Genomic DNA, 13,446 nt, shown 5'->3' with positions numbered 1-13,446 from the left:
TCGTTTGAGGAGAAAAATCATGTACATTGTTTACATATCAAAAGGCAAGACGCAGCGTATTATGGAATATGCCAAGACACAGAAAATATGGCATCACCTTCTGTGGACATTTACCTAATTTTCTTTGGCAACAGAGAACTTAATTGCCAACTTCAAATGAAGGGTGTCTGCAATCCAAATACAGGTGTTGTCGTTTGCTGATTGCCTTCCATGATATGCTGTTCAGAGATGGACATATTGAATGCACTTTAGCATCTGAATGCTCCTGCACTCATACAGCATGCTTACGCTTTGCTTCCATCGTCCCTGGATCATTAAGACACAAACATCATATTTTCTTTCTAATCCTTGCTGTAACTAACATGGATTATTAATAGAGATAATAATGTCATGATCAGAGCAAAGTGAGCTTGAGAAACCCCACCGGTTAAAGGAGAAGACAGCTGGGGTGGTTAACGGCTAGAAGTTTACAAAGCACCCACCACTAGGACAGGGCAGTTTAGAATCAAGAGAGTTTTTAAATAAAAAGGAGGAGAAAGAAACTGTAACAAGCTAGAAGTTTTAATTTCTTTTGAAATTAAAAATCTTTTGAAAAATAATTATTATTTTTAATTTATTTCTCTAATCTGATCCTCTACATTGTCTTTGACACAGTGAGCCTACATCAGCCATTTATCCAAGAAGATTTTCTTGCATCTTTCAGATGCCGCGACTGAGCCAGTATCTAACTGCGAATGCTTGTAGTAAGTCCTTTAGCTGATCACCACGTAGATTGGAGATAAAGTTCTCTTCTAGCGCTTTCACCTGTCTATGGCCTGTCTGGAAGCGTTCTTTAGAATACCCTTTTTTCAAATGCTTACTTCTAGATAACGTCAGGCCAAACCTAATTTTCTAGTGGACAAAGTAATATTGAATTCAGGAAAACAAAACAAACAAAATACAACAAACAACAAAAGAAGAAGGAATTTACTTGAAAAGAAATATCTCAAGATTTTTTGGATTAATTTCTTTCAAAATTACTTATGTTGGAGAATATTCTAATTTCTGCGAGTTTAAGACAAATACAGCTAGCATGGATCATTCTGAATCAGGTTGATGGAGCTGAGTACTCCTTTCTCAGAGATCCATGCCAAGCTAGAAAGTAATCACCCTTTGATACAGTATTTACTGTACTTTTTTTTCTCCTTCAGTTTCTCTTCTGATTCCCATCAGTTGAGTTATTGTTTTACCTCAAAGACATGGACTCAAGGTGCAGTATAACATCCTAAGTATGCTCTTTAGTAAAAATCTGGGACCAGTAACTTTAGTATTTTGCCCTTTTTTTTTTTTAATTGTTTTATGGGCTTTCACTTTGCACTTTTAAATTCATGAACAGAGCCAGGGTTTACTGGATAGGGCATAAGACTGACTTCAAGTGGGTCACTTGTCTGTCTGCAAGCTGCTAAGAGGATGTGGTGTTACTGTCCAGTTTATAAGCTATGAACATATCCTGACATTTGCAAAGCACTTGGATGTTGAAGTGGTCTGCAGTTCCTAAGTGTTAGAGTATCAAAAGCAAAAGAGTATAGGATTTGGGGATTCAAAATAGCTGTTTGTTAAATCTGAAATGACTTCTCTTCATCCTGTCAAATGTACTGGTGGAGTGAAAAGTTCACTGCAACTCTGGTCGGAGTTTTAAAAAGCTAATCTGCTAGCATGTGCTTTCTATTTACAGTCCGTAGTATACTTCATGTATTGTACTACTAGTTTATAATTTTGCATGGTCAATGTACATTTTTAATAAGTAGTGTACCTTTACATGGGGGTAGAGTGGATGTTACTGCATGATGTTTTTGTATTTTTTTATTATCACATTTCACATGAATGACTTGATGTGATTTTAATGTCTGAATAAGCTGTTCATTCCTGTACTTGCATGTTTTCCCCTTTCATTATCTAAGAAAAAGCTTGACTTCATTTCAAAATCAGTGCATTTTGTCATGTTTCCCTGCCCCAATGCTTCCATGCATCCAGTTTATCCAGCATGGGGAATTTCATCTCTGTCTTTAAGTTTTCATTTGAAGCTGAGGATGTTATTTTCAAGGTAAGTTAGGAAAGATTATCCATTTAATGTCAATATCCATTTGACATTAAAAGAAAGGTTCTCTCGCAGTTATAAAGATCTAGATCATTTTTATAAAGTTAAACCAACATTTTACCTTTTTTTCTTCATTTTTTAAAAGTCATTTGTCTGGAGCTACCTTTATTGAAGCATGGGTTTATTTATACCTCTTTCTGAGATGCAACCTATTGGGCACTGTTCACTGTGAGTTGGTAGATTACTGCAGGTCTTCTACCATACTGTAAAATAAACGAAATATAGCACAGATCTTTATGGGCAAGAGTCATGTGCTGTAATTTGTGTGAGACAAAAATAGCATTACTGTGGATTTTTGGTCTGACTATAGTCATAAAGTTTCACTACTCTGTAAGAAGTAGTGATACAATGAACAATGCTATCACAGCGTAACTTTTCTTTAAAGATGGTGTAATTGTAGATGAGATTGTATAGATACGTATCTATGATTATTCTGGCCTTGTACATTTTTTGTATCCTTGCATCAGCTATCTTGCTCTGTAAAGGAGTTCTACTAAAAAAGTAGTTCTTCCTAGATCAAAACAAACAAACAAACAAAGAAATCTGTTGCTTAAATAATCCAGAAAAAAATTTATAAACTATAGGAGTATAACCTGAAACAGTTACTAAAAACAAAACTACAATAAAGGCCAAGAAAATAGGAAGCATTTTTTCTACTGTTAGTTTTTTCTTGTCAGCATATAAAATTAACAGGAATCTCACTATTTGTGAGTGTTGTGAATTCTGAATAAATATATTTTACATATATAATAAGACATGGTGTATCTAGTTCCTGTAAATATCATGATCTTCCTTATAAAAGTCATGACTTTTCTTGTCAAAGTGCCTTGGCCTTTAAGTCAGTTGTTGATGATAATTACTTGCAGGTAACACTGGCAACCAATGGCAAATCTGCAGACATCAATGTTGAAGAAGAGCCTTGGAAACGTGAAAACTAAGGGAAGAGATTCCCAGCTCCATCTTTAATAAATCCTGAAGCTTTCTTCTGGTAAAAGATATCACGATTAAGGAAGATTTCTCTCTCTCTCTCTCTGTCTCTCTCTCTTTTTTTTTTTTAACATCTACAGTTTCTGCTTAATTTCTTAACTGAAACTTAGCAAAGATCTCATATAGTCAATGTAGTGTCTTTGCCAAACAGTGATCCATAACCATCTGTCTCCCTTGTGTTACTGTTTGGACAATGCAGCTGAAGAATACTCCATGCAGTGTGATGTGTTCTCATCTGCCTTCCCGTTTATTCAAGACGCAGAGAATGTAAATGCTGCAAAATGGAAAGATCATAATGCCAGTACGGCTCACTAAAGGGACTCAGGGTCACAAATAGTTACAGAAAAATATAACTTCATACAAGCCTTCTAGTGATTCAGTGACTCTTGTGGCATAATTGATCTAGTTAGCACTGTATGGCTGAAACAGCTTTTGAAAGTGTCCATAAAGTTTTCTATTTGTTACAATAATAATAAGCTCCTGACATGGGAAGCACTGAATTTTTGTGCCTAGTTGTACTTCAAACAGAACTGAGATCCAGGGGCAAGATTAATATGTGGAAGTCAATAAATGATCCCGGACCTTTTGTTAGACCAGTACAATTTATATTTGGCATTAAGACCTTAGATTTGCATGTGCATGCGATGTATTTTTATCAGCTGTCCAGGGCAGATGCCACTCCCATTTTATTAGGTCACATTTTATTGTGACCACAGTGCATCACATAACACAAGGCAGTATTATTGCAGGAGTGATAATTCCTAAATCCATAACAGTTGTTCAAAATACTGAGCACCATGGGCTCAATTATGTCATTCTTAATCAAAGTAGGTAGCACCTTACTGTTCACCCTACTCCACTGATGTCAGAGGGAGTCTTCATGGGGAAGGAGCAACTCAAATAAGATACTACTGAAGCAAGGATGTCATGACTGGGTACTTGATAATGCTCTGTAAACAAATTGTGAGTATATTACACTAAGTAATTGGGAAGTTTTGAATGTAACCGTCAGTGGCATGAAGTGTGTCTTCCAAGCATGTCGTATGTCAGAGAATGGCTAAATCCTGAAATTATTACTAAGCCAAATTCCTGGTTAAGGTTACTAGAATTTGGCCAGGGTTTGGACTGATGAAGAAAAAGCTAGAGTTATAGGATTTAGACCAATGCATTGAATATACTTCTGTCTTTCTCTCTTTTGCAAAGTAATGATTCATATAAATCTCTGTCAGAAAAGTTTCTAAGAGTACATGGCATCTGCATTAGAAAGATGGTGTTCTGTCAACATACTATAGCTTATTCATCCTATCAGAAGAAATTGCAGTCACAATAATCACCTTGTGTTTTTAAAGGTGCTTGTTAATACTCTGCAATTTTGAGACTCTGGTGAACGCTTCTCTACTACTAACAATGTTCTATAGCAAAGCTGAGCCAGGTGGGCCCTGTGAGGCTGTACCCACAAAGTGGGCCCTGTGCAGGGTTTGGAGGAACTCTCAGGGGTTCTCAGGTATGGTGAGCTTAGAAATAGCAAAGAGCTGAAACATTTAGAGACATGGGCCATTCAGCATCTGTGCTCAAGACCTGTTGTAGGTGTAAGCAGAAGTTGTGTGTTTAACTGTGGAGTGGTATTTGGCTCTATAGAAGCTATTAGAATATAAATATAATGTGCTTTTGCTCCTCTGCATTCATATAAAGACCTCTGAAAAAGCTGCACACGCTCTTAATTATGTGCAAGTTGAAGTTCACTGTCAGAGCACCCCTTGTCATGCATTCATTGGTGTGGAATATTTTTTTGTCCTTGTATTTTGTTCTCACAACTCATCACAATGATCCTAAGCAAGTCAGCTTGAATAATCTAGCAAGTATAGAACCTCTGTGAATTCTGTAGGCCTCTAACATGTATTAGAGGTGGATACCTTTTCTAGAGGTCTTGTGAATCATCTTAAGGATGTTTTTTGTGATGTACAGAACAGTAGAATATCCAGAGAAGTGGTAGGTAGGTGGTCCTCTCTTTTCTTTGGTCATTGATATCAAAATAACCAGAACTAACCTTCAGTTGCTGCTTCTCTGAATACATAAGAGAACCGATGTGAATACTTTAAGAAAGTGCATTTGTGATGGCAAGAGTATGAAGCAGACTTTGTTCTGTTTGTGTTGAACAGAATGCCTGGGTGTTAAGATTATCACGGGATTGGGGCCCTAGTCTGCAGGTGGAAACAACATTACTTGCGGATTAAGTGCCAGAGATGTGCCTGGGGAGGCCTGCAGGTGCTTGTGCTGCAAGCAGCTTGCTGACACTGGAGTGACGGGCCTGCCTGAGACGCCATATTTGTGCCTGGTTAGGGCAGTGGTGAACAAGGGGCAGCACCTGGCAGCTCAGCCCAGATGCCTGCTCACCGGCCTGCTCTTAAGAGCAGCCACAGCAACCACGGGTCTTGCGAGTGAATTTGGAAAACCAGTCCGTAGACTTTTAGCTGTATTTTGAAAGTGTTCGGTGGTTGGAAACAAAAAGGAATGCCAGCAATGAGTGACTGGGCAGCTCCTCAAAACTGCATATTGAGAAACACTTACAATGTGCTTACGCATATCCGCTTGGGACGTGCTGTCTTTTGAAGGGTGATTCTTTGGATGGAGACTAGGGGAGATAGAAATGAGATGCTAGAGAAACTCCACCCACAAGAGGGAAAATAAATTTGGGCCTTTTGACAGGACTGGAATAGCAGGCTGTGATTTTAAAATAGTGATTCTATAGATACAGTAACTCAGGGATGTTTCAAGAAATAATTGCAATCGCATTTGTCTACTTAAATGTGGATGTGGGAGAAGGAGAAATGTTGTTTTTGGTAAACTTCTCTGCTTTTACCCTGGCTGAATATTTAATATAGTGTTACTCCAGCACAGCACTGTGTTTAACCATCAAAAGCTTTCCATTTTGCTGGGAAAATGTAACTCATTCTTGGCTTGCATTTCTTGATTTGCTCATTCCACATGAGGCTGGGTTGCTACTTAACTAAATAAACAGAAACTAACCCAGGGACTGGCCACTTCAGCTAATGCAAGTTCACATTTCAGCAGGCACGGCTGACCACTGACCATTCTCTTTTTAGTTTCACTAGAAGGTGTTGATGAATACATTTGCATGTGACAAACCTTTTGTGTTTGTTTTCAGGGCTGGGGTGGCAATGTTAAAAGAAAAACAGTAGAAAGTGATTAGCGTTCCATACAGCTCCTGGAGAAATTAACATTTCTTTCCAATGCTCACCCCATGTGCTTCTCTGTCAGCTCCTTGTTGTCTGTGCAGCCGTGATACCCTTTGCCCTCTGCATTGCTGACAGTGCACTGGCACATGGAGAAATCTAAACCAGGTGAAGAGTCAGTTAATTGCATGCTTAATTACATACTTATGCCTTTACTTTGTGCATTCGCTGCTGAAGCTAGATCAGCATTCTCTTGATATCCATTCACTGAAACTAAAGCACACACATGTTAAAGCTAAAAAAGTGGAACGCTTTCCTGCAGTTTTTTTCTTCATTTCTTCCCTTAGAAAACAAAGGCTGCACCAGCACTGTGAGAAACACATGTGGCTCTTACACATGTGCTTTAGATAGGTAGGGCACAAACCATGTGAGCCATGATGTGAAGTGTGCTTCTTCCATTTGAATCGGTGAGAAACTCGTTACGTCTTTGAAAAACTATGCTTGCTGTAGTAAAACCTGTGCCGGCAATGTTCTGGCTGCATGAAAGTTCCACTGAAATCCAGGGGAATCACGGGCTTCCAGGAAAGGTCAAGTCTCTTCCTGTCTCTGCTAAGTACTAAGGGATTTCACAATCCCATCAGAGGCAACAGTCTTTGCTGCTTAAGATGAAGGTGATTCTCACGTTCTCAAAGTTTTTGTTAAGATGCTTCTTTTTTTCCTAATTATCTTTATACTACAAGTCCAACATTGAGTTTAAAACTCAGCACATAAATAAGGATCACTGTCATTAAGGTAGTTTTTTTTCTGTTCTTTCCCTGAGATACTGCTAATCTTCATTTCTTTCTCAAAGCACATGGAATTCCATGTGCTACTTTAAAAGTAGTATGGATTTCTGATTTGTTTTCCAGCACTGCCAGTGCCATTACATTTCTGATAGCTGATACTCAAAAGAACCGACTGTTCATATGAGAAACCGCAGCAGCAGTGTTTGAACAAATTTGTTCTGGCAACTGTCTGGATTGTCTTTGTTTCCTCGCCTTCTCTTGTGTTGTTGCAGCCTTGTTGTAGCAACACAGCAGTGATCGCACAAATCCCCCCAAAACACAGACAGTATTAAATCTTACCTCTGACATTCACTTCTGTAAATAAGTTTTAAAAGGCTCTGAGCTTTAGTACCAGGCTCAGAGAAATCCTTTTGTGGAGACATAAGGTGTAACTGTTTCTCATTTCAGTAGCTCCATTAGTCTATTCTTATTGCTGCATTTGGATTAATTTACAAAAGGCTAAATAAGGGCACTTTATAAAAATGTACTGTAATATTAGTCTGTTATGAGCCAGAGACTACCCTCAATTTTATTACTGTGACTTGTAAGGACCCCGTTAAGATATTTTTCATATTAATCATAGTAGTGGTGTAGCTCAACTTGGCTGTTGTGCTTTCTTCCCTGCATAGGACTGCGTAGGCAGTCCTGCTCCTGCTAGAAAACACTCTCTGAATGAAGAGTGATTTTCTTTTCTCCAGTCATATCGATGACTTTGAGGGAAAAATATTTACCCAGTTTCCATTGACTGAATAACTGGAAATAGAGGATGGCATCGAGTATTGGGGAGGAAAGGAATTACAATGCTGAAGTGTCAAAAGGGCAGTTCAGCTTTACCACCTTATTTTTACGTGTTATGTTCTAGTTCAAAATTTACCTAAAACACTGTATTAAGTCCATTTTCCTTTGAAAGTCATTGATCTTACCTCCCCTCAGACAGCTTTCTGTAAGCCTCAGAAAAGCACAGGCTCCAGTTCTGCATGTCTTTGGCAGGACTCATTGCTTTATGCCGTACAAGGAGTGCCTCCCTCATTTTTTCCTTCTAATCATGTCTGGTATTAAATTGAAATCTGCTGCTATGAATGAGCTGAACTGCTGATGCCCGGGTGCTGATAATTCCCTTTCTCTTATGAATGGGCTCCCTGGCACAGGGCTCTGTGCTCTTCGTCGGCTGTCCCCACCATCCCAGCAATATCTCCCCTGGCTGGGGGAGACTCGGTGGCTTCCCATTACAGAGTCAATACAAATGCTGATGGGTAAGGTGGTTGTGCTTTTGCAGCTAGAGTTCTTACAGAAAACCCTTACTCTGAACATGAAAGAATCCTAGAGCATATGACTGAGTCACTGAGTAGGTGTCTACTAGCCCAAGATGGAACAGCCAACAAACTAACTCCGGATTTGGAGAAGCAGGAAGACTTGTGAGATTTCTTGCTTCACCCAAATCTTGATCCCCTTTCATCTCTATCGGTGTTTTGCTACGGAGCCAATGCTGCTGGATGCTGCAGCATCCAATCCTTCTAGTATGATTGTTCAAAATTCAGGAGCCCTGCAATTGTTTTTAAGGACACTTCGTGGCATACACTATTACATGAAGAGAAACTGTCATAGACAGCATTGCACAACCTGGATTGTCTGGTACCTATATATCGTTATGTACATAAATTGGTAGTGTGCAGGGATTTTTGTATCTTTCTTTTCTATTTCTTTTCTACAGTTTTTAAAAGACTGTATGCAAACTGTGTTTACAAATTGATTTTGCAGTCAGTATTGTAGATTGTGGCATGTCCATTTTGGTGTTATGCATGGGCTTGTGAGTCCTTGTGTACTACAGGCTGTCCTTCCTTCTTGAAGACAATTGCATACATTCCCACCCAACATATTCTGCCCCTTTCTTAAATATAGCCCATTTCCTATGATCCGGTGTGAACTGTAGCTTGTAGAATGCATGAGAAAAAGCTGCATATGTATTTATATTGTTAAATACACTATACTCAGTACTGATTCAGTTATTAATATAGGCTTTAGGGGTTTGTACTTGTTCTCTGGAAACTACAGTGTAGACTGAACTAAATTACCTAGTATCTGTAATTTACAGACTCTAATATTTTCTTATAATATTTTCTATATGACCTTGTATGATAGATAGGAGGGTAGTCCTTTAAAACTGATCTTAGAACAAAACCAGTTTTCTCATAACATTTAGGGTCAATGAAATATTTCTGTGATATGCTTAGTGATGAATTATAAACAAAGCACAAAATGCAAGAAGCAAATAGGAATTTCAAGATGTCCTCAAATGCTGCAGTTCATTATGGAACAATGTTATAATAACCTGAACAATCTTCTAGATTGACTGTCTTGGGCAATCGCCCCTCATTTTTGTCATTTTTCCTTGTGTTACCTTTGCCAAATCCTGCAGATTTTTCTTAGGACCTGATCATGTATAACCGACTGACTCATACTACTGATTAAAGAAAATTGGACAGCTGGGTTGGCAAAAAATAGGTACCCAGTCCATCATGCTACAGTGCAATGCACATGAGTTCAGCCTGCAGAAAGACTTCATGACTTGGCCACCTATCTTTGCCTTCTTGAAAGGGGACCAACAAAACCACCATGGGACCAATGCAATTGGGTAGCATCCATAGAAATACCTCCTGCTTTCTTATGTCTTTAAAGAGATCAGACACTATATTTTTTGACTAGGACAAGTGGAAATTTCTTCTCTTTTACTGCTGTCTGTTCCCATTAGACAAATACCTGTTGGCATTTAAGGCCGTGGCTACAACTATTTTTATTTACCGAACAAAGAACTGTTTGGAGTGGAATAAAAAAAAAATATATATAAGTATTAATAACAATTGTATCACATTTAGTTTTCTTTATGGCCAGCTAGCTCCTTGATTCAAAGTAAAACATTGAATAGCAAATACTACTGTCCCAGTGTAACTGATACTGGCTATCTCTCCACTTATTCAGAACTCTGTGGGGCCGTGTTATTCTGCTGAGGTTTTGGAGTCTAAATTTCTAGTAGATAGACATGTAGGAAGTGTGTTGATGTACCCTTGTATTATAATCTCTTTCTTGTACTTTAGATCACTTGTACCAGGTATTAATAAGAACTGCAGGTAGAATAGTTCCAATAGCTGTAAAACCTTATTGTTACCAGTTTTGACATTTTGTTGAAGCATGATGTCCAGTGCCTCTCTGCACTTAGTGTAGATAATGTAGCTATCAATGTGTAATTTCAGTGAAATGGTGTATACAGTATGGGTAGTGGTGCATTAATTTAATTTAATTGGTCATTGTGTACTGAGCCATAGTAGGAAATTAGGCTGACTTTCAAAATTCTGTTCTACTTTTGGGTTTTGTTCTCCTGTATGGCTTCATTTTCATTCTGGCCATTCAACTGAGTCAGTTTCATAGCTTAGTAGCTGCTTTATCAGTTGATTATGGACTATCCTGTTCTGATAACATTCAGAATAATATATGCAGCCAACTTATTGTAAATATGTTGTTCTAGTTTTCAGCTCTCTAACTGGCATGGTACATGTCAGTACCTGCATGTGTGTGTTTCCCTGGTAGTGAGAGAAAGTGATGCCAGCATCAGTGTGCTGGCTCATGAGTGCACTTGTTAAGATACTAAGAACTAATGCACACATGGAGTGATTCATTTTTTTGTTTTCTTCTTGTTTGCTTGACATGTTGGGACTCTAGCACAAGAAGTTCAGTAAGTCACTGTTTAAATTAGCACAAGCAAGGGGAAAACCAATTTTTCCTGCTAGGTGCCCTCTCTGCTACTTGTGCAGTGTGTGACTCATGGGCAAGGATCCACTGCTTCTGACACTGTTTGAAAAGGATATTGATAGGAAAATATGCTAGAAACTGCTGGAAATAAGTGCAGAGCTAAGTGCTTCTTGAACCACTGTGATTGAAGTCCAGGGGACTGTTTTTTACAAGAAGTAGGTCTGATCATACAGCAGACATGGGAACTATGTATTCAGTGGCAAAATTCTTCAGAACTAAGAGCTACGATTGAGATCTGTAAGAAAGTGACTTTTCTGGGACGGAAGCTGAAGGTGGTTCTGAACGAAACAAAAGCTGGTTCATGCCCAAGGTACCTGAGCCTGGTTCTCATAAATATGTTGTTGCCCCATTAAGTGGAAAGTGACCAAAATCAAGTCCCAAAGCACAGGAAGTATCCTTCTTGATGAGTCCTCCTACGGTGTTTCAGTGTGAATCACAATGTACAGGATGACGCAGCCTCCTCCTGCTGCTGATACCCTTTGTCTCCTCTTAAAAGTGGAGGAGAGTCACGAGATGGAATATTTTCATATGTTTCACCTGAAAGAAATAAAAAGCAATAGGAATGGAATTGGTTCTTTTTGTTTCTCTCAAGAAGTTCCCCAGATTTTGAAACATACTGTACAGTAACTATAGCACACTGTATTAACTAATGAATGCAGATGATAAAATTTCTCCCATCTCCGGGCTCTGTTCTTGTATATTGTAGCTGGAATGCTTTGTAGACTGATTCTATTTTTGTAGTTCAGACCTTTACACTTATCTGTAGTCATTTGGTTTTAATGCTTTCTTACAGTGTGAACTGATTTCTGTAACTTTCATGTATAAAACAAACTGGACATTCTTTCTATACTGGAAATAGTCACGAATATAATATTTCACTAAGTGTTGTACCTCTTCTGTATATATCATCAATAAATGTTGATTCATAATTTTCCTGCCTTATATCTGTGAGTTTTGTTCTCTGCCGGGGCTGAATACTGGCATGATTTGGGTAGGAGTTTAAATAAAGCAGATGGATGGATGAGAGAAGCTGAGAGATGCAGGCAGGGCAGAAGGTGGACCTGGGTTTGCCAGTGTGTCAGAAATCCACCCACTGAGCTGTATATTCCAAATGTCCCTGGGTGCCAGCTGCAGCTGAGCTGATTTGCCATGAAGTCCAGCATCTACTTACGGCAGTGAAGTCTAGAACAGCCTTGGCAATGACGGTTGGAGGAGGAGGAAGAAATGTTAGGAGGGTAGGAGGATGCGATAGTTGGCTGCAGTTGCTTTAAAAACCTGCTTCACACATCTGCGTGTCTGAGCCACGCACTACCAGAGGAAGGATGTTACCACATCCGGGCTTGGCCCTGTTCACATACACTGCTGCCGTAACGACTCCAGTCTCTTTAGCACTCGCTATTCCCCGTTACTTGCAACTTGAAAGTAAAAGAGATGAGATTTGAGGGCTGCTAGAACTCAAACAGCCTCCTCTGTTGTACTGGTGCCTGTAAACAAGACAAGGTTGTGAAAGAAACAGGTGGCCCCCAACGTGCCATGATTAAGGAGGGGAAGAGCATTAAAAATAACCTCTAGACAGGCTGCTGGGCACCCCTGCACCAAGCACTCACAGGGCTGAAGAGGACAAGCCCCAAACAAGGTTTGGGGCTGCTGTGCTGAGGGGAAGCGAGGTCGGTCGTGTGGGGCCTGCTGGCACCGGGCCCCGCCGCAGAGCAGTGTGCGGCCACAAGGGAAGCAGGAAGGAAGTGAGATTGCACTCAGTATCGGGCCATGCAGCCACAGCGATGTTAGCATGGCAGAAAGTTTCTGCAGTGATAAGCAAAGAATGTCACCAGTGACAGATAGCAAAGCTGGCAGCTGCCCACTGAAACACATGGGGAGGGGCAGCGGAGGAACCAGACCTCCCAGCTTCAGGACAGGTGTCTAAGAAAGCATCCTAGGGCCTACCCTTCACAGAGCTGCAGTGCTGCTCATCCATGGCTGAACTGAACAGAAAATGCATCTTCCTTTTCATTTGTGAGACTGATCCACATGGTGCCGGGGTCTTCCTGCCTCATGCTCTCACAGCCCACTGGCAGCAGGCGAGAGGTATTGCTGTGGAGATGTCCCAGAAGGAGGAGGATTGGCTCCAAACTGAGAGAGCAGCTGAGGGAATTCACCCACAAATTCACTGGTGGTTTCACACATGTTGCCAGGATTACCTGAATTACCAGCACTAAACAAACTTTCAGCTTACCATTACAAACAATTTTTGAATGTGTGTGTGGAGAATGCTCCAAAAAGGCTCAGGGAGCAAAGCCCTCACCTTTGCAGAAAAGCAGCACAAAGCCAACCCTCTGAGCTGTGCCTGAGCTCTGCTTCTGCTACATGAAGGGCATGTAGGCTCCGTGCCTTCCTCTGCTTGGGGACCTTCACCCTTTGTGAACAAAGGAACAGTGGTTTTGACTCACTAGTTGAACAAACAAGCGTCCTCACCTAGAGCGTATTTCAGACTTTCTCTTGA

General features: G+C 40.0%; 1 protein-coding gene across 2 annotated transcripts in view; it reads left to right on the top strand.

Moving 5' to 3' along the window:
• The window catches only part of SLC1A2 (solute carrier family 1 member 2), an 84,907-nt gene extending 73,030 nt beyond the window's left edge, over window positions 1-11,877 (top strand). For both annotated transcript variants that reach the window (XM_010711251.2, XM_010711252.3), the window contains exon 11: window positions 3,004-11,877. In XM_010711251.2, coding sequence (XP_010709553.1) covers window positions 3,004-3,075 — 72 coding nt within the window. In that variant the 3' untranslated portion in view covers window positions 3,076-11,877. The remainder of the gene's footprint in view (window positions 1-3,003) is intronic.
• The last annotated feature ends 1,569 nt before the right edge of the window (window positions 11,878-13,446 follow it).

This window comes from Meleagris gallopavo, chromosome 5 (genome assembly GCF_000146605.3).
Source record: "Meleagris gallopavo isolate NT-WF06-2002-E0010 breed Aviagen turkey brand Nicholas breeding stock chromosome 5, Turkey_5.1, whole genome shotgun sequence".
In the NCBI taxonomy this organism is placed as follows: domain Eukaryota; kingdom Metazoa; phylum Chordata; class Aves; order Galliformes; family Phasianidae; genus Meleagris; species Meleagris gallopavo.
Note: the sequence above shows the minus strand (reverse complement) of the source record. Positions and strands in the feature narration are given on the sequence as shown.